A 23170-nucleotide genomic window follows, 5' to 3' on the forward strand; every position below is an offset into this window, starting at 1 on the left:
CTCAAGCAGATACACTGAGTCTACCTCGCTCGGGTCGTCACCAACGCCTGGGCGCATCGAGACTCACAAGAAAAGAAACCCACAACAGCAAGTGAGCAACAAATATGGCATCAACCGGCTTGGACTATTCAGGCAGTGCTGTTCCCGTCAAGGACGCCGAAAAGGCCACCGCCGAGAGGCCGTCGTCGGACAATGCGTCGATCCAGAGCATCTCCCGCGATCACACCCACCGGAAGCTCAAGTCGCGCCACATTCAGCTGATCGGTACGTTCCTGGCTCCGACTCTTGACTCTGAACTCTCCTAGCTCCTAGCTCCCATGCTCCCCGCACAAATAATTAAACACTGTGCACACACACAGGCATCGGAGGAACCATCGGAACGGCTCTGTACGTCCAGATCGGCAAGGGGCTCCTCAACGGCGGGCCGGCGAGCCTGTTCCTTGCATTCACATTATGGTGGGTAGTAGCTCTGCAGAATACGTTCCCCAAATGTGATTGATTTGACGTAACATGGCGGACTGACATGCGACATGCGGGTGCTGCTGCAAAAGGTGCTCCGTCATCCTGGCCGTGACGCTGTGCATGGCCGAGATGGTGACCTACCTGCCCATCTCGTCGCCCTTCATCCGCTTCGCCGGCCGCTACGTCGACGAGGCCTTTGGGTTCGCCGCCGGCTGGAACTTCTTCATCTTCGAGGCCGCCATGGTGCCCTTTGAGATCACGGCCTGCAACGTCATCATCCACTACTGGAGCGACGTCGTGCCCGCCGGCGGCATCATCGCCATCACCATGGTCCTGTACGGCATCATCAACATCCTGGCCGTGCAGTGGTACGGCGAGGTCGAGTTCTGGGCCGCCCTGGGCAAGGTGCTCCTCATTGTCGGCCTACTCGTCTTCACCTTCATCGTCATGCTGGGCGGCAACCCGCTTCACGACCGATTCGGCTTCCGTTTCTGGTATGAACCGGGCGCCTTCGCCGAGCTGTACCACTCTGGCGACCTCGGCCGCTTCCTCGGCTTCCTGCAGTGCCTCATCCAGGCCTCCTTCACCATCGCCGGGCCCGACTACGTCTCCATGGCCGCCGGCGAGGCCGAGAACCCGCGTGTCGTCATGCCACGCGCCTTCAACGCCGTCTTCTACCGCCTGACGACGTTTTTTGTGCTCGGGTCACTGGCCGTCGGCATCCTGGTGCCGCACAACGACGAGGAGATGAAGACGGCCTTCAGCACGGGCGCCCCGGGCGCCGCCGCCAGCCCCTACGTGGTGGCCATGAACCGCCTACAGATCCGCGTGCTGCCGGACATTGTCAACGCCATGGTGCTGACGGCCGCGTTCTCGGCCGGCAACAGCTATGTCTACTGCGCTTCGCGGTCCCTGTACGGGCTGGCGCTCGAGGGCAAGGCCCCGGCCTTGTTTACCCGCTGCAATGGCAAGGGTGTGCCAATCTACTGCGTGCTCACGGTACTCGCCATTGCCCTGCTGGCCTTTCTGCAGGTCTCCAACAGTGCTGCCGTGGTGCTGCAGTGGTTTGTCAACCTGGTAACGGCCAGCCAGCTGATCAACTTTAGCGTCATGTGCCTGACCTACATCCGCTTTCACGCCGCTCTCAAGACGCAGGGGATCGCACGTGAGACGCTGCCCTACAGGGCTCGGCTGCAGCCGTACGCGGCCTGGTATGGCCTGATTGCGTGCTCCGTCATGGCCTTTGTGGGCGGTTATACCGTCTTCCTGCCGGGACACTGGGACGTGCCGAGTTTCCTCTCCTCGTGAGTACCTATCTCTGCCCGGAGCTGCTTGGTTGCCCGTGACGCTGACGGTGGACCGCAGGTATTGCATGATCGGCATTTGCCCTGTCCTCTACGTCGGATGGAAAATCGGCAAAAGGACCAAGATGTACCGGGCCACCGAGGTCGACTTGGTCAAGAATCTCGACGAGATTGACGAGTACGAGCGCACCTATGTGCCAACGCCGCCAAGGTGAGTCGTGTTTCCCGAGTTCAAGACATATATATATGCTTACCCGCATGATGCAGCAACGCGTTCGACAGACTGTTGGACTATGTCTTTGGATAATGTCGTGATCCGGACGGCGTTGCGCCCGGATGCCATCAACCGGCAGTAGACAGATACCCAAGAATTAAAGATAGACGATTGGATTGTTCGCCGCTCTCGTAGAATTGACGCGCCATCATGCTCATGTCCTCGGACTCCTCAAGAAACCCACAACACCCCGGCAATATCCAACCAGATCCTGCAGGCGGTCCCGTTCTCTTGCCTGATGCTCCTTCCACTCGGCGAGCGTCTTTAGCAATGCCTCGTTCTCCATGACCAGATCAAAGTGTAGTCGCAGAAATACTGTCATCCACGCCTGCGTCAGCTCATAATCGCGTCTCGCCTCGAGCCGGCTGATCATTGCCCGGATAAAGTGGAGTAGCTCGTTCGATGCGTCGTCGCCATCGCCTATCGACAGCGAGCGGATTTCTAGGTCTGCTGCCGACGGCGCCAGGGTTTTGAGGTGTTCGATGAATATATCGTCTGGGCGCGTTAGCCAGTAGATCTCACGACAAAAGGCACCTAGATACTTACAATTTCCCGAGGCAGCAGCAGCCAGAAGTTTGGATGAGAACGCCTGCTCTTGCCTTGCCCGGTCAAGCTGAGTTATTCGTGACGCACCGCTTACCGTGCCGGCAGCCTTTTCACGTGCCGACTCGGGCGCAGGCACAAGCGGATTTGCTGCGCCTACCGACGGCAAGAAGAAGGGAGCCTTTTCGGGCGCCTTGGGTGGCTCTTTGGGCTTGTTGCGCGCTTTGATCAGGTCAATGTGGAGCAGCGTCTGCCAGCGACTCCTGGGCACCAAGCTGAGCGTCATCATGTCCTTGCTGAGCTGGTCTAGCACAGGTGCAGCCACGCCGTCTTCCTGTTCCTCATCCTCGGCCGCGCCGTCCGCCTCAAAGGCAGCTTCGATGAGACCCTGACCGCCCTCGCCCGAGGTTGTCGGCTCGGAGATCTGACCAATGTCCTTGTCCGAGATCTGCCGAGTTGGCACGTGCTTGAAGAGGGTCCGGTTTGTCCAGATCTGCACGCCGAGACTGTCTTGAACTGCTCCTGCGAGGTACTCGCCTGTGCCGGAGAAAGCGAGGGCCGTGCAGGGTTTCTCAAGGCGGAAGGCGTCGATAAGGTGGCTCGTTGGCAAGTCCCACACACGGATGATCGAATCCTGAGAGGCGGCAACGATCCATCTGCCGTCATTGGAGAAGCAAAAGTCGTTGATTTCACCGCGGCAACCCCAGAACTCTCTAATTGTCTGCTTCGTCTCGATGTCGACTATCCGGATCGAGTGGTCATCGCACGCAAATGCCATGAGGTCGTTGCCGGGATGGTAGCGGCACGCTGTGATTCTTGTCATGGGCGCCCAGTCGATTTCATTGACAAGGTTGCCCGTCACAAAGTCCCAGAATTTAACCTTGCCGTCGAGTGAGCATGATATTACCGTCTTGTTGAGCGAGTCGACGACAATGCCAGTGACGGCATTTGTGTGTCTCCCGGTGCCCGGTGCAAACGTCTTGGCGGGGGTCTGCAACTGATCGACCTTGTCCAGCGTCTTGAGCTGCTGCATCTTTAATTGCCTCAACTGCGCCGGTGTTAGTCTGGATGGGAACCGCTGCCGATGCCGCCCGGATTGCAGGTTAAACATGTCAATACTGCCCGCCACCGAGCCGACAAGAGCAAAGGTGCCGCACGGGCTGATGGCAACGGTCGAGACGCTTTCCCCGTCGCCCGTCTTGAAGGCCCACCGGCCGGCTCTCTTCCTGCCCCAAAACCAGGTACGAGCCCATGGGTCGTCCCTGTGCGCCGTGACGACGCTTTCCCACCCGGTCATGCCGCTGAGTTCAGCGCTAGTGAGCTTGTTCTTGTCGCTGCCCTTGTCCCAAATCATCTGCTTGCCCGGCATCGCTCCAATACCACCGTCTCGGTTCAGAGATGATGCGATACAAGTAATTTCCGGCGCTTTGAGGTCGTCCAGCGTAGTAGTCGGGCCGTGGGACAGCGAGCCGCCCGCGAGGAGGCCGATTTTCCGCGCCTTCTTGCGGATGCTGCCTTGGCTGAGCTCAGAGCTCTGTCCGTCGCGGCGCAGACTCCAACCCCATAGGCTCCTGTCTCGGCCACCGCTGAGCAGCCATTTGTTGCCGGCCTCGGCGCCATCGAAGTCTGAAGGCAGAAACTGCAGGCAGCTGACTGGCGCAGCGTGTCCGCTCCGCATGTGCAGAATACGAGGAACGGGCGAGAATGGCGACTCGTCGAAGATCCATGACTTGAGAGCATTATCAAGCCCGCTTGTGACGATGACAGGCTGGCCCGGTAGGAATTCGACCTTGCTGATACCGCCGCGGACGTCTCCGCGCTCAGAAGGAGGATTGTGCGCGCTTCTGAGCACACCCATTATCCTTCCACCCTTGTTGAGGTCCCAGAACGTGACATCACCACTAGAGCTTGTCGCGGTGGCCATGACACCATCTTTACGGCCGTCATGCCCGGCGCCCTGGCCATCGCTCCGGAACGAGATTGAGGTAACTGGGGCTTCCTCGGTACCAGCATTCAGCCGCAAGACAGGCTTGTCCGTAAGCACATTTTGGATGACTAGAGGGCCCGCAGAGTAAGAAATTGCCAACAGGGATATGGCTGGGCTGGGCTCGAGACAAGTGACGGCACCGCAGTCAGGCGATGGCGGCAAGATGGTATAGATCAGCTTTCCCGTGCTGACATTCCAGATCTCAACCCAACCGTCTCTCCGTCCCACGAATATTTTGTTGAGGAAGGTCGGCATGTTGCAGATGCCTCCAGTTAACTCGTTGTCGCCCTTCTTGGCCGAAGATGTGAAGATGGTCGTGTAGTGCTCCAGGGTAGCCGACTTCCACACTTCTATCCTCGTCAGGGCGCAAGCGACTATCCACGAGCCAAAGATGAGAATCTGCTTGATGGGCTGGTCGAGATCGGCTGGCAGCCGCAGCTCAACAGCCTTCCTGCCGCGCTGGAACGCCCACAGACCCTGAGGCTCGCCATTGCGGGGGTCTCCCCAGGCAGCAAACACCTGGTCCTTCCAAGCATAAGTTGCAGTGATGTCGGCGGGCGTCTGGGGGCGCGTAACGAAGACGAGATTGAGGCCGCGTTTGAGATCGTACGTCTGCAGGGCCCGGCCGACCGAGGTGGTGATCTGGAAGGTGGTTTTGCCGAGAGGAATCGAGGTAAACGGCACACTAGTTGGGGATACCAGTCCAATGGTCTGTTACTTAGTGTTAGAACAAAATTGGAGTAAAGTTGAGTTTTGCACCGTCATGAACATACTCGAAATGGGGCAAAAATGGCCGACCCTCTGTTTGATGATGCTGCGGACGACTTGACGGCGGCTTCCAGCTTTTGCCGCTTGGTTGACGGCCGATCGGGCTCTGAATGAGGCATTGTGTCAGACAGCGGTTCGAGACCACTCGCAATCTGCTAGTAGCTCTCTGTCGTCTCCAGATGCTGGTGTCTAGAAAAAGGCTGGGCGGTCACCGTTCACAGGCCGAATGAAAGGAAAGGCATCCCAAGAAAATTTCACGATCACCACTGCCGTTTTTGGCTAGCGTGGGGTCGCTATTCGGCAAGCGGCCCGGGCTCACTTAGCACTTAGCACTGGGAACCCTGTCTCGAGCCTGTGTATTAATACCCCGTTCCTTCATGATAGCTCAAGACTGAAAAATGCATGAAATCTAATATTAAGTACAGCAAGTTGAGAGAAAGTTATACGAGAAATAACTGACGAAAGAATTGGAAGAAAGCTCATGTGAGGATCTACTGTATAGAATCAACCTTACAGTAATCAAGGTACCTTTCTAGTACTCCACAGAAGCCCACCAAAGGATTCACCGGGCATAGGCGCACAGCTCGCCAAGACAACGCTCCCGATCACGGCACCCACATCCGATGTGCACAATCTCGATCCGCATTCTTGACCGCCTGCACAGATCCGATAGATACCTATCAGCCTTTGGGCCTATGTTGCAGGTCTTGACTTGGGGCTTTGCAGGTCACGCGACCACTTTCCTGCCGCTCAGAGCGGTAACATGATACTGCGGCTTCAGCTGAGCAGCAAACAGACTCATTGTGGACAATCTGGCGCAGGTAAACCCGTCTAACTGGGTAGGTTTTTGAGTTGGTTACGAATTGATGATGTTGAGCCTCGATTTACGGATACTTCCATTTGTAGGCTATTTGCAAGTTAACCTGGAAATACCTCCGTACTTCCAGCCGGCCGAGATCTGTGAACCATGGCTACGGGTGGCTTGTGGCTGGCCCGTGGAATGACCATGCCAGCCGAATGTGTCCCTGAAAAGGGCTGTTCTGGGGCGTCATCATGCTTCCTCTGGCCCTCCAAAGCCCCGCCCCGAAAAATCAAATCCCTGCTATAAAACCGCTACCTTAGTCTGGTGAATCATGCTGCGTACATACATACAATCAACCCCTTAGCCTAGTCCCCGATCACTTCTTCGTGTCACTGTCCGCCTCCGTACCTGAACAGGAAACTCTTTATCTCCCTACCTTGGGTGGATGGATTGCTAGGGCATGCTCCACCGGAGCTGGTCGATTGCGCCGGCCAACTATCAGGTAACGTTAAGGTTTTATTCACGTGGAAACGAGGGAGGACGGGGCAGGGAAGGGCCTGCAACTCTTGCAAGAATGTCCTCCGTCTTTGTAAATATCTGCACCATCCATGTTGCCACCGATGCGCACCTGAGCCCTTGACCTGGCTCCGGGGCCTCTTAAATGTCGACGAATCGCATTTCTATGAACTGCTAGTGTCTCTAGTGTCTCGCCGACCGCAGATAGCAGACCGCGACCTTCCCAAGCGCATAGTGTTGAGCCAGTATGGAGTCGGATCCTGGTGGCACAATGAATCGCATAGTGGGCGATGCGGATGCGGACGCGAGGCGTCGAGAGCCATCGGTGCCAACTCTTTCTGCGGAAATTCGAGACGAGGACACAAGTTCAATGGAGAATGCCCGAATGCCAATGCCTGCTGCTTTCGACCCGGCTCCGGCAGGAGGGCCCGACAATCTTGGACCCATGGCCCAACACCCGATGGACTCGCCCTTGCCCATTGGGCCGGGCCAGCAGGACGAGCCAGTCATCGCCGATGCCCATGCCGACACAGCAGATGTATCGATGGCCCCGCCTTCCACCAGCTTCCCAGACACCTGCGAAGACACCTCCGAAGAGGCTGTAGCTCCAGCGCACTCGGTCCAGGACGCTGCGACCCTCGAGGACGCCCACGGCACACCCGATATACCTCGTCCCCTGGTGGGCACGAACAGTGATACAAACCACTACCGTAACTTTCCTGAGCCCTCCATGCACAGCGCCCGCTCGTCCATCTCGGACGCTGTCATCACCAACCGTCTGAGCGCGGGCTCCATGTACAGTTTCGCCTCAGTCCGCGGTAACCCGAGCCCGGCAGCCTCAGCCTACGGGAGCGATGTTGGCGGTACCACCGGAGCGCCGGTCCAACGGTCCGTGCCCGGGTTCCTGGCGCCGTCTGGCGGCGCCAAGGCTCTCGCCACCGCACAGGCCGAACCCGGCGTGTCGAGCGTGACTGTTGCGGCCTCCTCCTCCTCCTCCCAGGGCGTACAGCAGCCCATTCATCGCGAAGCACACGCGCCGCACCTCGGTGATATGGCAAAGAAGTCGCAGCAGCAGCAGCAGCAGACCGCAAATCCCACACCGCGCCCGCAGCCGACTCGCTCTCGCAGCCGGGCAAAGCGTAGGTTCAGCGGGAGCACTGCCGCCAGCAGCCACAGCCCAAGCGGCGACCGCGCCTTGTCACACCGCCCGGAGAAGGAAGAGCACAAGCCGGCCCCATGGGGTGTCATTGGCGTGTGTGCCCTTGATGTCAAGGCGCGGAGCAAGCCAAGTAGGAACATATTGAATAGGTTAATACAGAACCGCGAGTTTGACGTCTGTGTCTTCGGGGACAAGGTTATTCTCGACGAGGGTGAGTCTTCTTCCCTGCTCTATCTCGAACACGGCTAATCTAAGGTAGAGGTGGAAAATTGGCCCATATGGCAAGTACCTTTCGGCATTTGTCCTTGCCTCAGATTCGTTGCTAACGATTTCAGTGATTACCTTATCTCGTTTTACTCGGATGGCTTCCCCCTAGAGAAAGCCATAGCCTACGTCAAGGCTCGCAAGCCCTTCTGCGTCAACGATGTGCCCATGCAAAAAATTCTCTGGGACCGCCGTCTCTGCCTGCGGCTACTCGATCGCATCGGCGTGCCCACTCCCCGACGCATAGAGGTAAACCGCGATGGCGGCCCGAAGCTGCTCACTCCCGACATCTGCAAGCACATCCGGGACCTCACCGGAATCGTCTTCGAGCCCACCGACCCTGACCCTGCCAAGGCTAGCACGATAGCGCCCCGGAAGGTTGAACTGCTCGACGGCGGCGACATACTTTCGGTCGACGGCACCTTGATCAAAAAGCCTTTTGTTGAGAAGCCGACAAGCGGCGAGGACCATAACATAATCATATACTTTCCCTCGTCGGCTGGTGGCGGCGCCCGCAAGCTGTTTCGCAAGATCGGCAACAAGAGCAGCGAGTACGTCGAGGGCTTGACGGTGCCGCGCGCCATAACCCAGCCTAACGATAGTTTCATATATGAGCGCTTTATGCAAGTAGATAACGCCGAAGATGTCAAGGCATACACGGTCGGCCCATCGTACTGTCATGCCGAAACCAGAAAATCTCCGGTCGTGGACGGCGTGGTGCGACGCAACACGCATGGAAAGGAGGTGCGGTACGTCACAGCGCTAAGCAGCGAAGAGAAGGAAATTGCGAGCAAAATCAGCACAACCTTTGGCCAGCGCGTCTGCGGTTTCGACTTCCTGCGGGCTGGCGGAAAGAGCTATGTTATCGACGTTAACGGCTGGAGCTTCGTCAAGGATAACGAGGACTACTATGACCACTGTGCCAGCATCCTCAGGGATATGTTTATGAAGGAGAAACTGCGCAGAGATGGAAGGACGCCTCCCATGCTGTCTCCGGCAATTTCGGATGTGGATCCACTGGCAGCCCGGGCTGCCTCGGCGAACAAAGAGAGGGAGCACCCGCTTGCCTCGTCGCAGGGAAGACCAAGCATCGAGAAGGCAGCTCGAGACTCGCCGGTTGAATCGCTCCCGTCCACCAAGGCCGAGACCAAATTCGGCAGCATACCCGCGAGTCCGCTGGTCGCTCAGTTCCCGTCGTCCGTGGTCGACAGCGCGCCGTCCACTGCTGCGCCGTCCATCATGTCGGCCACGCCGTCGATGCTGCCAGAAAACGCGGTGCAAGAAGAGCAAGAACCGCCACCGCCGCCGCCCCCCAAGCCCAGTTGGAAGCTCAAGGGTGTCGTATCGGTCATCCGCCACGCGGACCGCACGCCCAAACAAAAGTACAAGTTCACCTTCCATACGGCACCCTTCATCGAGCTACTCAAAGGCCACCAGGAGGAGGTCCTCCTCATTGGCGAGCCCGCCCTGGCGAGCGTACTCGAAGCTGTCGACGTAGCCATGAGAGCGGGCATTGAAGACCGCGGAAAGCTCAAGGCTCTGCGCAACGTCTTGATCAAGAAGGGTAGCTGGGCCGGGACCAAGGTGCAGATCAAGCCCATGTTCCGGAAGAAGACCGAGTCGAAACCGGCCGAGGAGCACCAGGGCACCGCCAAGGATGACCGGCTGGTCGAGGAACCAGATGGAGCCAACAAGGATGACGGTAAAGTGCCACGCAAGCCGCCTAAGAGGCACGACTCGCTCTCTGGCGTGACCATGTCCAAGTTTACGGCTGCCGAGGAGAGCCTTGTACTTGACAAGCTACAACTGATAGTTAAATGGGGTGGGGAGCCGACGCATTCGGCGCGATACCAGTCCCAGGAACTTGGAGAGAACATGCGATCCGACTTGGGGCTCATGAACCGCGAGGTGCTGGATGAGGTGCATGTCTTTAGCAGCAGCGAGCGGCGCGTCGTGACGAGCGCCCAGATCTGGGCCGCCAGCTTCCTCAACAAGAAGGACTTGCCTGAGGACTTCATCACGATCCGCAAGGACCTGCTGGACGACTCCAACGCGGCCAAGGACGAAATGGACAAAGTCAAGAAGAAGCTTAAGGGGCTGCTTCGCAAGGGCAACGAACGTCCGCCGCAGTTCGCCTGGCCTGCAAACATGCCGGAGCCGTCCGAAGTGCAGACAAGGGTCGTACAGCTGATGAACTTTCACCGCAAGGTGATGCAGCACAACTACGCCAAGCTGTCCAGCGGGTTCTCAAACTCGTCGAGCGGCACCGACCTGGTTATGGACAAAGCCATCGAGCAGAGCACCTCTGGCGCGTCGCTGTCCTCGCTCAACTCGGGCGGATCACCATCACAAGCTAGCCCTGTTAACAACATCCAGGCGCGGTGGTGCTGCGGCGAGGATGCGGAACTCTTCAAGGAGCGGTGGGAGAAGCTGTTTGCCGAATTCTGCGACGGCGAGAAGGTTGATCCTAGTAAGATTTCTGAGTTGTACGATACGATGAAGTTTGACGCGCTGCACAACCGCCAGTTCCTCGAATGGGTCTTCACGCCGCCCAAGGCGATGCTCGAGGAGGAGTATGGGGCCTCGTTCAGTGGCAAGACGACGCCACCAAAAGACGCTGAAGATACCGGTTCAGAGAGAAGTGGTGGGTCTGGTACGCTCTCCGAGAAGATCGAGAGCCATGGTCACAAGGCCGTCAAGCGTATCTTCCACAGGCGGTCGTTTCTCTACAACCCGCGGGGCGGCGTCGAGGCCGAGCTGCCCGAGAAGTATTTCCATCTGTACCGAGGCAACAGCCAGACCAAGGCCAAGACGGACGCCCGCTTCGAGCCGCTCCGAGAGCTGTACCAGCTCGCCAAGGTGCTGTTTGACTTCATCTGCCCGCAGGAGTACGGGATCTCGGACAGTGAAAAGGTGAGCGTGCGTTGCCGGGCGGCGACATGACTGGTTAACTGACCTACCGTAGCTTGAAATCGGCCTCCTCACCTCCCTCCCGCTCCTCAAGGAAATCGTGCAGGATCTGGAAGACATGCAGGCGTCGGACGAGGCCAAGTGCTTCATCTACTTCACCAAGGAGTCGCACATCTACACGCTGCTCAACTGCATCTTGGAGGGTGGGCTCGAGACCAAGATCAAGCGGGCGACAATCCCCGAGCTCGACTACCTGTCGCAGATCTCGTTCGAGCTGTACGAAATGCCGGCCAACCCTCCCATTAACAGCGACGGGAGCCCCGTATTCAACTACAGCATTAAGATCACCATAAGCCCGGGTTGCCACGTCTTTGACCCGCTCGACGTGCAGCTCGACAGCAGGCACTGCATCGGATGCGCGCCGCGCCGAAGCCTGACAGCCCACGCCGACTGGATGGTGGTGATTGAGACTCTGCGGGCAAAGTTCCACCAGTATGATTTCCTCATCAGGCTCTGAAGTCTGCAGTCCACTAACCAGCTTGCAGGGTGAAACTGCCCAAGACGTTCCTAGCCGTCAACCTTTCGGATGCCTTCACTTTCCAAGAGAAGCAGCATCAGGGTGAGAGCGAGGCGCTCCTGGAGATGAAGCCTGCCGGGCATGAGGACGAGGAAGCCGCGGATGTGCCTAGTACGGACTCGACGAGCACGTCCCTGTCAGATCCACCTAAAGCAGGCGAGGGTGGCGAGTGATGAGAGGAGTTGGACTCCAAGAAACCCGTTCTGGCAACCGGACCGATTTCAACCTGTGAGCAAGGACAGGTACCGTTTTCCGTCCCAAATACGGGAAGGTTATATTTACATACGTCACGAGCTTTTCGCCCCAAAAAGGCCAAGGGCGGGATCCGATTTGGGACGAACATGGTCTCCTGTCTCACGGCTTGGCGTGGCAGCGTGGTGTACAGGATGGACGAGCCGAGCAAACGTTGGCCGTGGCGCCTCTCACCGCTCGTTGTGGTTGCGTGTCGCGACAAAGGGCCGTTGTATGTATAGGGTGGCATTCCGTGAAGCCGAGTGAGCCCGAGTCAGGGCGTTGGAGCTGGTCGCCCATGGTTCCGTGGCGAGCGGGTGGGCTTAAAGGAGTTTTGTTTGGTCGGGCAGGCGTGTATCCGGGAAATCGTCCCGTAGCCGGCCGAACCAAAGCGCAGCTCGCCTAGTGTAGTTAGTTCATACACTGCTCTGCTATAGAAGGATGTGGACGGGATCAAAACAAGAACAGCGCGCGGGGAGCCTTGCTCGGTACGATGGCTAGGACGGGACGAGTTGACGAGATGCGAGCAAGAGCCACAAGCCATGATAATCTCTGGTTCCGGTTTCGTGGGAACCGCCGTTTGATGCGGGACGGCCCAGCAGCCCCCGGAGAGCCAGGATTGGCCCAACGTCAGGCGCATCCAAACCAGAGCGATGTGACGCTTTGTCCATGCTTTTGTCTACACTAGTCCATCATCCATGCTTGCCAACATGCTGCCGTTCGATGCATTTCGCGAAGCCAAGCAGCAAGCAACCGCAGGCTCCTTTCCCGTGGGGGCATGACGATGAGTTGCTGGCCCGGGTTTATAACTCTTTAACTCCGTTATAACTTTGCTGTGAGTCCATAAGAGTTTGTAGCCTCGTAGCCGGAATGCCGCTCCCAGCCCGCTCACCGGTCGAGCGTTGTTTGGAGTTTTGGGACTACTCGGTGAAGGGGAGTAGAGGGATTCGGCGTCTGTTGAGAGGATGTGAGTGAGTGACATGAAGCCCTGTTGTACGTATGTACAAGTACATATCTAGTGGGTGTAGTGAATGTAGAAAGCTGCAGTACTACAGTTCACCCCTTGTTTGTTTGTTAGAGCAGGACTCTCGACAGGGATCCATGTCCAGAAATCAGAGAAATGCTTCTCAGCAGCCAGAACGATTGATTCAATGTAAGAAGAAAGAGTATCTAGCATTACTCAAGGAGACTATTTTCTTCAGAGCCCTTTTTTCGCGGAAAAACTGGCCGTTTTGATGTTGAAATTGAAATCTTAGGGTTGACCCTAGTCTTAAAGTCAGGCGCTAACGAACAAACAAGGGGGGGACTGTACACCACGTAGATTGCAGATACTACCGCACCGAGGACGGATGGTGTATCCGTATAGTATACATATGAATGTACAAGTACATACCACAGTACGTACCTACACACTCACATAGGTGGGGGCAGCGTTACGTTGAGCTGCCGCAGGGTTCTTCGTGTCTTCACCTGTCAGCCTGTCAAGAGAAGGCAAGACATGGGTAAGGGCGTTGTAGCGTAGCAACGGTACAATACATCCACATTAGTACGGATCGCGAACTGGCTCCGGACAAGTGGAGAAGGAAGCTTAGGTGCGACGGAGGGGTAGCTGGACCACGAACACCTGCAAGGATTTCCCTTAGTTACTGCATAAGGAAACCTGGATCTACAATCTTGAAGCTGTGACAGCTAATGCACTTGTTCATCTCGCGTCCTGATCTGGGCGTCGAGGAAACAAGGACCAACAGATTTGGACTGATAACGTCCACATAATGGTGGTACCGCGGGTCCGGAATGGTAAATTTGTCGTTGCGCCAAAGCGAAAAGCACCGATATGGTAAGTAACTCGTTGTATATTGACGTTATTAGTGTAAGTAAGCTCGGGGTGCCTCGGCCGCTATGAAGTACGTCTTGTGCACAATAGTTCGGTGATTCTGTACGTTCCGCACTCTGGTGTAGTATGATGTGGTGGGACGCGTGGGGAGGGGCCATTCTGGTCGACCCTTTGAGCGGAACTGTTGCCGGCGAGTCGGGCTGAGGGGTGGCACTCATGGCCCATGGGCAACCATTGGAGCCGTGGACTCGTGGCAGCCTAGAAGGGGGATTTGTTGATGACCGGGCGCCATTCAGAATCCTGCGGAGCAGCCAGCAGTGCCCAGTACGGTGAAGGTTGAAACCTGCAGTTGGAGCTCTGATGCCGGCAGGTGAGGCTGTTCGGCTATCTTGGCGATTGGGGCTCCCACACACATCCGTATCATGTGTGAGTACGGCATACGGCATGATGTGACGGGGCACAGGCAGCCGGCTGCCTGCGCCGATCGGACGGGTATATGCCAGATGGGCATAGCTGTTTTCCAAGGCGGTTGCGATTGCATCTTCCATGCAAAACCCAATGGGATAGATTTTGGTGATGGTTTGCAGATGCGAGTGCCCAAGAGCCCGAAGCCGCGATTGCGTTGGCAACGCTTGCTCACTGCCGAGTCTATGAACGTTAGGACTGTACTGTACCTTAGGGAGCAAAGCGTGTTAGGGAGCAAAGCGTGTTAGGGAGCAAAGCGTGTGGAACTGGCACCTCATACGAAACTGGCTAAAACCAAGCGCGAAGAGGACTGCTCGTTTGAAGGGTGGGCAGTTAATAACCCAGGCAAATGGCAATCCGTTGCCAGTCGTTACCGGTCACACCACGCACACGGTGCAAGCCTCAGTCGGGCACGCACCGACAACCCGACTTGCGAGAGGAGGAACATGGCGGATATGGCGGAGATTAACGATGACTTCCTATGGAAGTCCAACGGATACACAACCAGTAAAGTTAGGAAGTGTTGACTTTGACTGCAGCGGCGCATAGACCATTCGTCGTACCTGCTGCATTAGGGTCCCCAGATTGGTCGCAGGTGTTTGAAGTCAGCAGAGACGCGGGAATGGGCCCCAATTGGTCGGCTGTAATGTACTGTACAGTACCTCCATGCGGCGGAACGCGGTTGCTTTTTTCGGGCTGCAGCCGACTGGCAGGATGATCTGCTGCGCGTACATGTCGAAACTTCGAGCCAACGTTGAGCCATCGGCTGCAGACTCGCATGGGTGCGAGTTTGCACCAGAACAGGACTTATTATGGACAGTACAGTACCTCCGTACATACCTACATAGGTAGGAAGGCATCGGCAGAAATTTGTCATACGATCTGCCCAGCTACATACCTATCTCGGCGGCTCGTCCTGCCATAATCAGCATACCAGCATTCAGACCCCAGCGAGAGTTGGCGAGAATACCCATTCGCGCTTGGCCCCGCCTACCCGGCATTGCCGTTAGCTAGCGTTCGCGCTCAGACAGACGCTAGAAGCTTTAGAAGACTCGGTCGAATCTGGTGTAGTGTACTATACCTATTCGTAGTAGGGCTATAGAATCCCTCACCATTAATGGAGCTTACATGAGCCTCAGCTGTCTAGAAGAGTCTTTCAAGGTCCACTGCAAAGTTCTGTTTGCCCCTTCAGGCAACCGTCGATAAGTTCCAAGTGTAATTCCTTCAATCAGTGGACCACACCAAACCTTCCGGTTGAGAGGCTGGCAACCCTGACATCACAAGGCGGCGCTCGCGCTCTGATGAAAACGTGGCGCTGGCGGTTTGATGAAAGCGTGACCGAAGGCCGTCGGATGGAATACCGTCGGGCCACAACTGGAGCACAGAAATCCACATCGCTGAACTTAGTTACAGAATTTGTTCGGTCGAACACTCTCGAGACACTTTTGCGATCAGGCAGAGAAGTGAACACTGAGCTAACGGGCATCCCGACAACTGCAGGAGACTGAGGAAAGTGCGATCTGGTCCTAAGGAAGGATGCCATCTGGGGTCCTTCGTAATGTATACTTGTACGGAGTACTGTACATACAATACAGTACCCTCCAGACGGCACGGGGATACGGACGACGTCCTACGCCATCATGAGTACCGTACCTTACACTTCCAGGACGCAAGGTACCCAGCTGCATGTCTTAGAAATGCACACAGAAGAGCGACCTTACATGATACAGTACAACATTACATTAGTTATGTGTTGAAACCACCTATGCAAGCCCTCAACCTTATTGCTCGACCTAGGCAGCTGTTTTGTTCAAGGCTAGGGCTGACTGTCGTCAAAGATCAGGATACCATGCAGTGTACGAAGTGCTCATACTTGTACTGTACATACAACTTTGTAGGACTCGGAGTCAGACAACTTGCCGGTTGATAGTGCATCGGTGTGCCGTGAACGTCTCGGTGACTTTGCAATGAGTGGTGGCCAATGGGGATGCGCTGCTCCGTCTGTCTTTGTGTCTCAGGGCTCTCAGGGCAGCGCAAGGTGCTGGACGACAGGCGACTAACCCTTGCAGCATGGACCAGCATCCCTTAGGTTCCCGTCCAGAGTTGGCCTCTGTTTGGATCTCCAGGCCTTTTCAGGTTGGTCATTGATTGAAAGGGCCTAACGAGGAAACGAACAGAACCAAGGTTTGAGGATTCGACCCTTCATATATGCTCTCTTATAACCCCCAAACAGCCAAAATCTGCCCAGAAGAGACGGCAACGTGCTTCGCAAGGTGCCCTTTCGGGAAGCCAAGAGCGCCCCACATGCAAGGAACCCCTGGACAAGCGGCTGCTCGTCCCATCTCTTTTGGGAACCAGTGGGCCAGTGGCGCTTGACTTGTGGAAGGGTCTCAAGTTACTCCCGGAGAAGCGCTCCAATGCTGGACTCTACCGTTTGCTGCTGCGTGTGTCTGCGACCCGGGAAAGCATCTTTGCGAATGGGCTCAGCAGTGTTTTTGTACGATCCCAGGCGTGCCATCCGAGGAGATGCTTCCACGTTAGAGGTTAGGAGCTGGGTACCGTACACCTTTCCTTCGGCCGTCTCCCTGACTGACCGGTGGATGGACGTTGCATTTTTCTTGCGGCCTGTTCCCTGTTTGGCGCCTGCTTCTCGAAACCTTCGCCTCGCTGGCTGGCGTGTTCTCGGTCCACTTACACTTGGACGCCAAACCCCGTCACCCGGAGACTGGATCCGAGAGCACCAGGGGAGGGGCGTGGGAAAGAAGAAGGAAGCCTTCTACGCTACGACCAGGGACAATCGTGCCGAAGTGTTCGCCATTCTGGTCAACCCATGCCGAGCCCGGCATGTGGCTTCTTCGGCAACCGGAAGTTCGAACGCATATCCGTATCCTGATCCGCTCTGCCTGTATTTCTGGTCTCGCCGTTTAGAGGCTTGGATCGCGCCACAGAGCCTCTTCCTTTTGGTCGTGCGCAGAACGCACACAAAAGGGATCGCTCTGCCGCCTCCGTTCACCTTGGGAAGGTAGACTACATCTGGTTAAATCAGACGCCCGCTTGCACTTGCTGCGCTTGACAAACACTCTTGATCTGTTCGACAGTCGCCTTCCATCCGCCATACCGACTTTGCATTGCGGCCTGCACCGGAACTTCTACTTAAGCATCACTTCCCCGCCGTCGTTATTGGCTCAGGCAGCCCTCTTTACGACCTACCCACATCTGCTACAACTCACTACCTTGCAGCTCACCAACCCAAGTCCCAGGTAAATCTCCGCTCGGAACCCTCGTACTGTTAAGGGAAGAGATGACAGTTGTCCCGAACGGCTGGCACTAACGCGGCGCTAGAAACCAGACGCTTTGCCTTTCGAGTTGCTAGTGTAGAGCTCTTACACCATACCCGTGGACCCGTATACCGCCTACGGCCCGACAATCCTCTACGGTATCAGACCGGACAGGATTTCTTATTTGGAAAATGGCCGTCAACGCCATGTGCGCTCACCAGTTTGTCCTCCTAAAATCCGACACCACACTACTCCAGTGGACCTGCGCAGTGTGCCACTCAGGCCCGCACTGGATGATCTATGAGTGTCGCTTCTGTCGTATCAAGACGTGTCGTGGATGCATGCAGAGCGTTCCTTAAATTCAGTGACGTCTCGGCAGCTGGGTCGGTCTGCTAGGCCAAATCGGGCTGGGGCGCGGTGGAGGTCGGCATTGTGACTCAAGGAGCCGAGGAAGGAGGAATTGACTTTCCTCTCGGAGGTGGCTGCCGAGGTTGGCGCAACGTCGTCAAAGGTGCAGGTAAGTCTCGCCGAGATGCGCTCACTCCAGCCCACCCAGCCCACCCATCCTCACGATGCCCTGGCCGTTGGCGATGGCCGCAGCCAAGCTGCATCGGCCCGTCTTGTGGCGCGGCATTCTCATACTGCATCCGAACCGGCTTAGAAATTCAGGGGCACAGCTCGATCGCTTCGTCCAGCGACAAACACTCAACTGTCTCAGCCCGACACCCGATCGTTTGCATCCGCCAAACCTGGGGAAGCGTTTGAGTGCTAACAACTTCCGACTACAGAGGCTTTCGTCTTGTCCAACACGGACCACATCTACCGGACGGAACGGTTTGCGAATCCGGATTCTACGACGCCCCTCCCTCTGTCATCGCCCGGAACCCCGGCGCTGTGCGCTTTTGCTGCGTCTTTCGGCAGGTAACCGTCTGAGCGCAATGCGATCCATGCAATGGCAAACAGTCCAGTGTATTATCGGTTGTGAAGCCGATCCTGCGGTCCTCCCTGCGGTTCATGCTTGAGTCCGGTCACAAACCCGGCTGACGGCCCAGCTGTTCGTTACTTTCTCTTTGCATTGCCTCATACTTCCCTGCTCAGTCAAGCGCGGCGTCAGGTCAACGCTCGCGTACGCAGCAATTGCTTTGTATTTCCTTAGCTTGTTTGACGGATCCATCTAGAAGGCTGGGAACGGGGCATAGGTTTTCCTTTCTTCTTTCGGCGTGCGGGTTTAGACGGGAGCGGGTTCTCGCCCATCAGTGACCACAGCTGGCACCGGTCAACTGACAAAAGGGGTTTGGTTTTACTGGCGTTAAGAGAAACGGGTGGAAAGGGGTTGAGGAGAACGACAATCTGCCGACGATGGGTTGTTATTCTGTTGTTTATCCTGCTTCTTTACATACTTTTCCCTCCAATACCTTTACAATCATCTGGGTGATTTTGCTGCTGATTTGTTGGCTTGCGATGGCATGCTGTGGTTCCTAGTGTGGTGCATGGTGTAGCTGACCCATACAAACAGTCGGATGAGGTCGCCAAAACGCGGGCGGCTTCGATACTTGGAAGCAGTACTGTGTAAGAGCCATAAGGGTTGGTCCCAATGCTCGACAGAACAGAGTCCTCGGGCCTGCAAACAACCAGTCAATTCAACGAACACAGTCATTAACCGCCCAGATTCAAGGCTCCGCTGGCAATCTCCGGGGTTCTTTGTACATCTGCCCCTAAAGTTTATGGCCGGCGCACGGTATTGTATCTACGTACATACATACATACATAGAGCTAGGGTTGCGAGACCTGTCTCGTCTCCTTTAGGAGCTCTCCCACAACGCGATCCAGAAACGTTCTCATAATCCAAAACATGCCTCTCTACTGCATATCTGTGCGGAACTGCTAGGGCTGCCTACCGTTACCATCCCCGCTGTCACTGAACCTGCGGTCTGCAAGGCCGAAAGACAGTCTCGGTTCGTTAAACCGCCGCCGTAGCTGCAGAGTACCTAGCGTAGAGAACGGCCAAATCCTCTGTGCGACGCGTCCGATGTATGCCGGGGCCGCTCAACCCCATCGAAATTCGGAACGCGTTCATCCGGCTACCGCTCGGTCATAGGGAAGACGGGAGTCAGCACAGGCACAGCGCTCGACTTGACGCTAATTTACGGCCTTATCTAGGGGTTTCGGCTGTCATTCCGAGCTACTTGCTGCGCGCGTAACATCCACCATTCCGGTTGTGGTGCTTGCCTGAAACTGGCGAACGTGATGAATCTACGTGTGTGGCGCTAGATCGAGATCAAGGGGCTTGTCCCACTGCCCCTTCGGATTGGGTGCATGCGCTAGCCCTGCCCGGCTCTGATCGGCCCTGCAGCTTGGCAACGCGGGTCCGGCGGCGCCGCGGGCTTGGCACGGTGTTCTGGTCCGTCTCGCTTGGGGGGATTGGTTGATAGTTTTAAACCATCTCGGGCCGTTGTGATTGTGTCTCATGAGATGGATATACATACCTAAATGAACGGGGAGACGCTCATGCACTTTCAAATTCTGCTCCGGTCAGCATGGGCCTTCTGCAATATCGATCCCTCCAGGGTGCCAAGACGGAGCCAGCCGCCAGAAAACTGTCAGTGTAAAGTGTAATGGGGTATTGTCGCACTGAGCAACACACAAGCGAAGATATACCTCACCTCGAGCTCACTTGGCTGGAGTTCAGCGAGAACTGAGGTAAATGAGATCCAGAGCATTCGCAAACTAGCCCCGGATGCGAGACAGAGAGTGAAACCAAGATGCTTGACATGATTGACCGGAGGACCATTTCAGCGGCCTGCGGAGGCACTGGAGACATGGCTGGATAGATGGCGCGAGGCTCACTAGGAGATTCATCCGGCGGAGACGGCAGGCCTTTACTAAGTGCATTGATGAAGGAGGTTGATAACTTCAAGTTGAAGTCCTGCATTGCCTGCGACAACTGAGGTAAACGTCCACGGTGACATCTGGCCCTGGAGTTGGAGAATTGTAGGGGTTGATGTGGGGGACTACAAAGTAACGATAATTACGGTATCAGTGGGTATGTACTCGACTCCTCCACTGCGACTTTTGATTACATAACCGGGTTGTTCGTGCACAGCCAACCCTTACCCAGACCCACCAAAGCCCTCAACTGTTCAAAACCACAACTCTCCCGCCAAGCGTTTCCCCAGTAGCCAGCGCGTGATCCCCTTTCGGTTCTGCAGTGAGATGACCATCTTCACAATGTCGCGCATCCATCTGACGCGTCGCGCTGTCTTATGCATTGATAACTGAGAACAAATTTGTCCTACCGCCCCAGATGCTACCGTCAAATCGAGCGGCCAGTTGTCACTCCAGGTGATACTTGAATCCTGCGGTCCGTTCCATTTTGTGGCTTGGAGGGCGAAAGACGACCAATTGCAATACTGGTTTTGTCGGTGCCTGCGTGGTCGACCTCGATGGCCAATGGCTTCTATCTTACATCTTACAGCATCGAGCAATAACCCGCTTGCTCATGCTCTGGAACGGCGTTTCAAATTCCCTCATTGATGCCATTCGCAGCCACGTGGACGGCCTGCTCTGGAATGCCGAAAAACGTCCAAGGCGAATTAGATCTGCGGCTCATGCGGCCTAGCCGCACTTGCAGTGCCGAATGCCGTGTGGGGGAGCGACCGCGAGCGACTGACGACAGACGGTCGACCCTCAGAGTCGTCTCCAACCTTAGTGCCGCAGACGCACATCCCAGACGACTAGATACCTAATGGCTGCCGAGCATATGCCCAATGCACGACACGTCGGTGGCAACAAGGCATGTACGCAACGCCGGCATGAATCCGCTGGCTGGTCTGCAGTCCAACCTTTTCCACCCAATTTTTGCTTTTGGGGCTATGTACCGGTCATCTGGATCATGGTCAGGGCCGGGCATAAGGCTATCCTGCGCGCCTTGTCATGCTCCCCGGGCGTTCGCACTAGGAGGAGTGTGACAAGGCCGTATGAACAGCCCTCGTGGGCGCCGATCGCTCCTTCTAACCTGCTCTTCAAGGTCATCCGCCTCAAGAGGATGCAGCTACCGCTGGCAATGATGGAAGGATCATATCACAACGAACAGAGCTTCCTAATTGGGCCGTTGCCGGCACCATCTAGATCCAAGGTATATCGAGCCGATTGGACGTATGTCAATGCAGAAGGAACAGGTCGCCCATTTGAGGGTCACACACCTCTCTTCTGGGTCCGTTCTGTCGTATTCGTCTTTGTTTTTTCTAGATTTATCGCAAAGCTAAACCCTGCAGTATATATGAGCTGTTATAGCATCGTTATGTATGGTCCTTAAAACGCCTCTAATTTCCAATGCTGACATGCTCCTAGACATCAGAGTGTTTCGCTCGTTCATATCAGACACCTGTCTCCTCCAGCAGTCGGCAGACCACGATCAGTTGTTCCCCTATTTTCGGGTTCGAGAGACTGGTCCCCATAACTTTAGCCACACGCATTCTAATATGGTGTCTGTAAGATGGGGCGGGCTTGTAGTCCGAGCATCATACTTCATGTCCGTACGGCCAGGAGCACGAGCCGAGGGCGCTGATTACGCCGGTAACGCGCAGAGTGCGGCTGCGGCGCTCCAAGGCTGGTACAATCAGGCTGCCGGCCTCTGGGATACCACAGGCTGGTGGAACAGCGCAAACTGTCTCACGGTTTTGGTCGACTGGGCCTCTCGTGCCGGCTCGAGTACTGGGATCGATGTCCCTGCCATCGTGGCAAACACCTTCAACAACGCCCAGCATACCAATATGGCAGTGCAAAAGACGTTTTCTGCAACCGGCCTAATCACCTCGACTTACTCACTCCGGCGCACCAAGAAGCGGGGCTTTGACGACTTCATTAACGAATATTATGACGACGAGGGCTGGTGGGCACTGGCCCTTATCAGGGCATGGGACGTGACCAAGGAGACGGCGTATCTCAACATGGCCGAGACCATCTTCCGAGACATGCAGGCCGGCACCGACACCAAGTGTGGCGGGGGCATCTGGTGGAGCAAGGAGCGCGCGTACAAGAACGCCATTGCCAACGAATTGTACCTCAGCGTAGCGGCCAGTCTGGCCAACCGCGTCCCGGGCAGCAAGGACCGGTATACACAGATTGCCAAGGATCAATGGAACTGGTTCAAGGGAAGCGGCATGATCAACGGGGACCACCTCATCAACGATGGCTTGCGGATCAACGACGACGGGAGCTGTGTCAACAACGGCCTGAACACCTGGTCGTACAACCAGGGCGTTGTACTGGGCGGGCTGGTTGAGCTGTCCAAGGCTACGGGTGACTCGTCGTACCTGGGAGAAGCGGTCGCGATCGCCAACGCCGCTATCAAGCTGCTCAGCGATAGCAACGGTATCATTCATGAGGTTGACGAGTGTGAGCCCAATTGCGGCAACGACGGCTCGCAGTTCAAGGGCATCTTCGTACGAAACCTCGGCTACTTGCACCTCGCCGCGCCGCAAGCGGCTTTCAGGGCCGCCATCGAAAAGAATGCCGATTCCATCTGGGCAAAGAACCGCAACAGCAAAAACCAGCTGGGGATATCTTGGGCGGGGCCGCCGGACTTGGGAAGCGGGCCGAATGCATCGACGCACAGCTCCGCGATGGACGTGATAGTGGCGGCGCTGGCGGTCGCATAATAACCAGTCCGGATTTCGTAATTTGTAGATACCTATATAGTACGGACTGGTATCGTGCTTTTGGCCAGTCAGGACTTGAAGCACTGCTCTTCAACGTGCTCGCATGATGTGATTTATTGCGTAGATTCTATAGGCA

At 56.2% G+C, this 23170-nt stretch overlaps 5 protein-coding genes across 5 annotated transcripts; 4 read left to right on the plus strand and 1 right to left on the minus strand.

Annotated features, from left to right (window-relative positions):
* Nucleotides 1-104: 104 nt before the first annotated feature.
* On the plus strand, nucleotides 105-2073 carry N656DRAFT_715751 (putative carnitine transport protein; the record flags this gene model as incomplete). Its single annotated transcript, XM_064812077.1, has 5 exons — nucleotides 105-264; nucleotides 360-456; nucleotides 552-1766; nucleotides 1828-1977; nucleotides 2034-2073. 5 exons carry the CDS (start codon nucleotides 105-107, stop codon nucleotides 2071-2073), a joined length of 1662 nt encoding a protein of 553 aa, XP_064667098.1.
* On the minus strand, nucleotides 1896-5554 carry N656DRAFT_782742 (Utp21-domain-containing protein). The gene is made up of 4 exons (XM_064815816.1): nucleotides 5344-5554; nucleotides 2587-5281; nucleotides 2021-2535; nucleotides 1896-1956 (listed from the first exon to the last, which is right to left on the minus strand). Exons 1-3 carry the CDS (start codon nucleotides 5455-5457, stop codon nucleotides 2195-2197), a joined length of 3150 nt encoding a protein of 1049 aa, XP_064667099.1. The 5' UTR covers nucleotides 5458-5554; the 3' UTR covers nucleotides 1896-1956; nucleotides 2021-2194.
* A 1646-nt stretch (nucleotides 5555-7200) lies between these two features.
* On the plus strand, nucleotides 7201-11739 carry N656DRAFT_791698 (uncharacterized protein; the record flags this gene model as incomplete). The annotated part of the gene is made up of 6 exons (XM_064817005.1): nucleotides 7201-8026; nucleotides 8075-8096; nucleotides 8151-10992; nucleotides 11045-11481; nucleotides 11535-11608; nucleotides 11708-11739. 6 exons carry the CDS (start codon nucleotides 7201-7203, stop codon nucleotides 11737-11739), a joined length of 4233 nt encoding a protein of 1410 aa, XP_064667100.1.
* Nucleotides 11740-17303: 5564 nt separating this feature from the next.
* On the plus strand, nucleotides 17304-18197 carry N656DRAFT_324523 (uncharacterized protein). Its single transcript, XM_064809248.1, has 3 exons — nucleotides 17304-17356; nucleotides 17439-17887; nucleotides 18163-18197. Exon 2 carries the CDS (start codon nucleotides 17566-17568, stop codon nucleotides 17731-17733), a length of 168 nt encoding a protein of 55 aa, XP_064667101.1. The 5' UTR covers nucleotides 17304-17356; nucleotides 17439-17565; the 3' UTR covers nucleotides 17734-17887; nucleotides 18163-18197.
* Nucleotides 18198-21446: 3249 nt separating this feature from the next.
* On the plus strand, nucleotides 21447-23080 carry N656DRAFT_782748 (glycoside hydrolase family 76 protein). The gene is made up of 2 exons (XM_064815817.1): nucleotides 21447-21509; nucleotides 21725-23080. Exon 2 carries the CDS (start codon nucleotides 21904-21906, stop codon nucleotides 23032-23034), a length of 1131 nt encoding a protein of 376 aa, XP_064667102.1. The 5' UTR covers nucleotides 21447-21509; nucleotides 21725-21903; the 3' UTR covers nucleotides 23035-23080.
* The last annotated feature ends 90 nt before the right edge of the window (nucleotides 23081-23170 follow it).

This window comes from Canariomyces notabilis (assembly GCF_033297395.1).
Source record: "Canariomyces notabilis strain CBS 508.74 unplaced genomic scaffold N656scaffold_24, whole genome shotgun sequence".
NCBI classification, from domain to species: domain Eukaryota; kingdom Fungi; phylum Ascomycota; class Sordariomycetes; order Sordariales; family Chaetomiaceae; genus Canariomyces; species Canariomyces notabilis.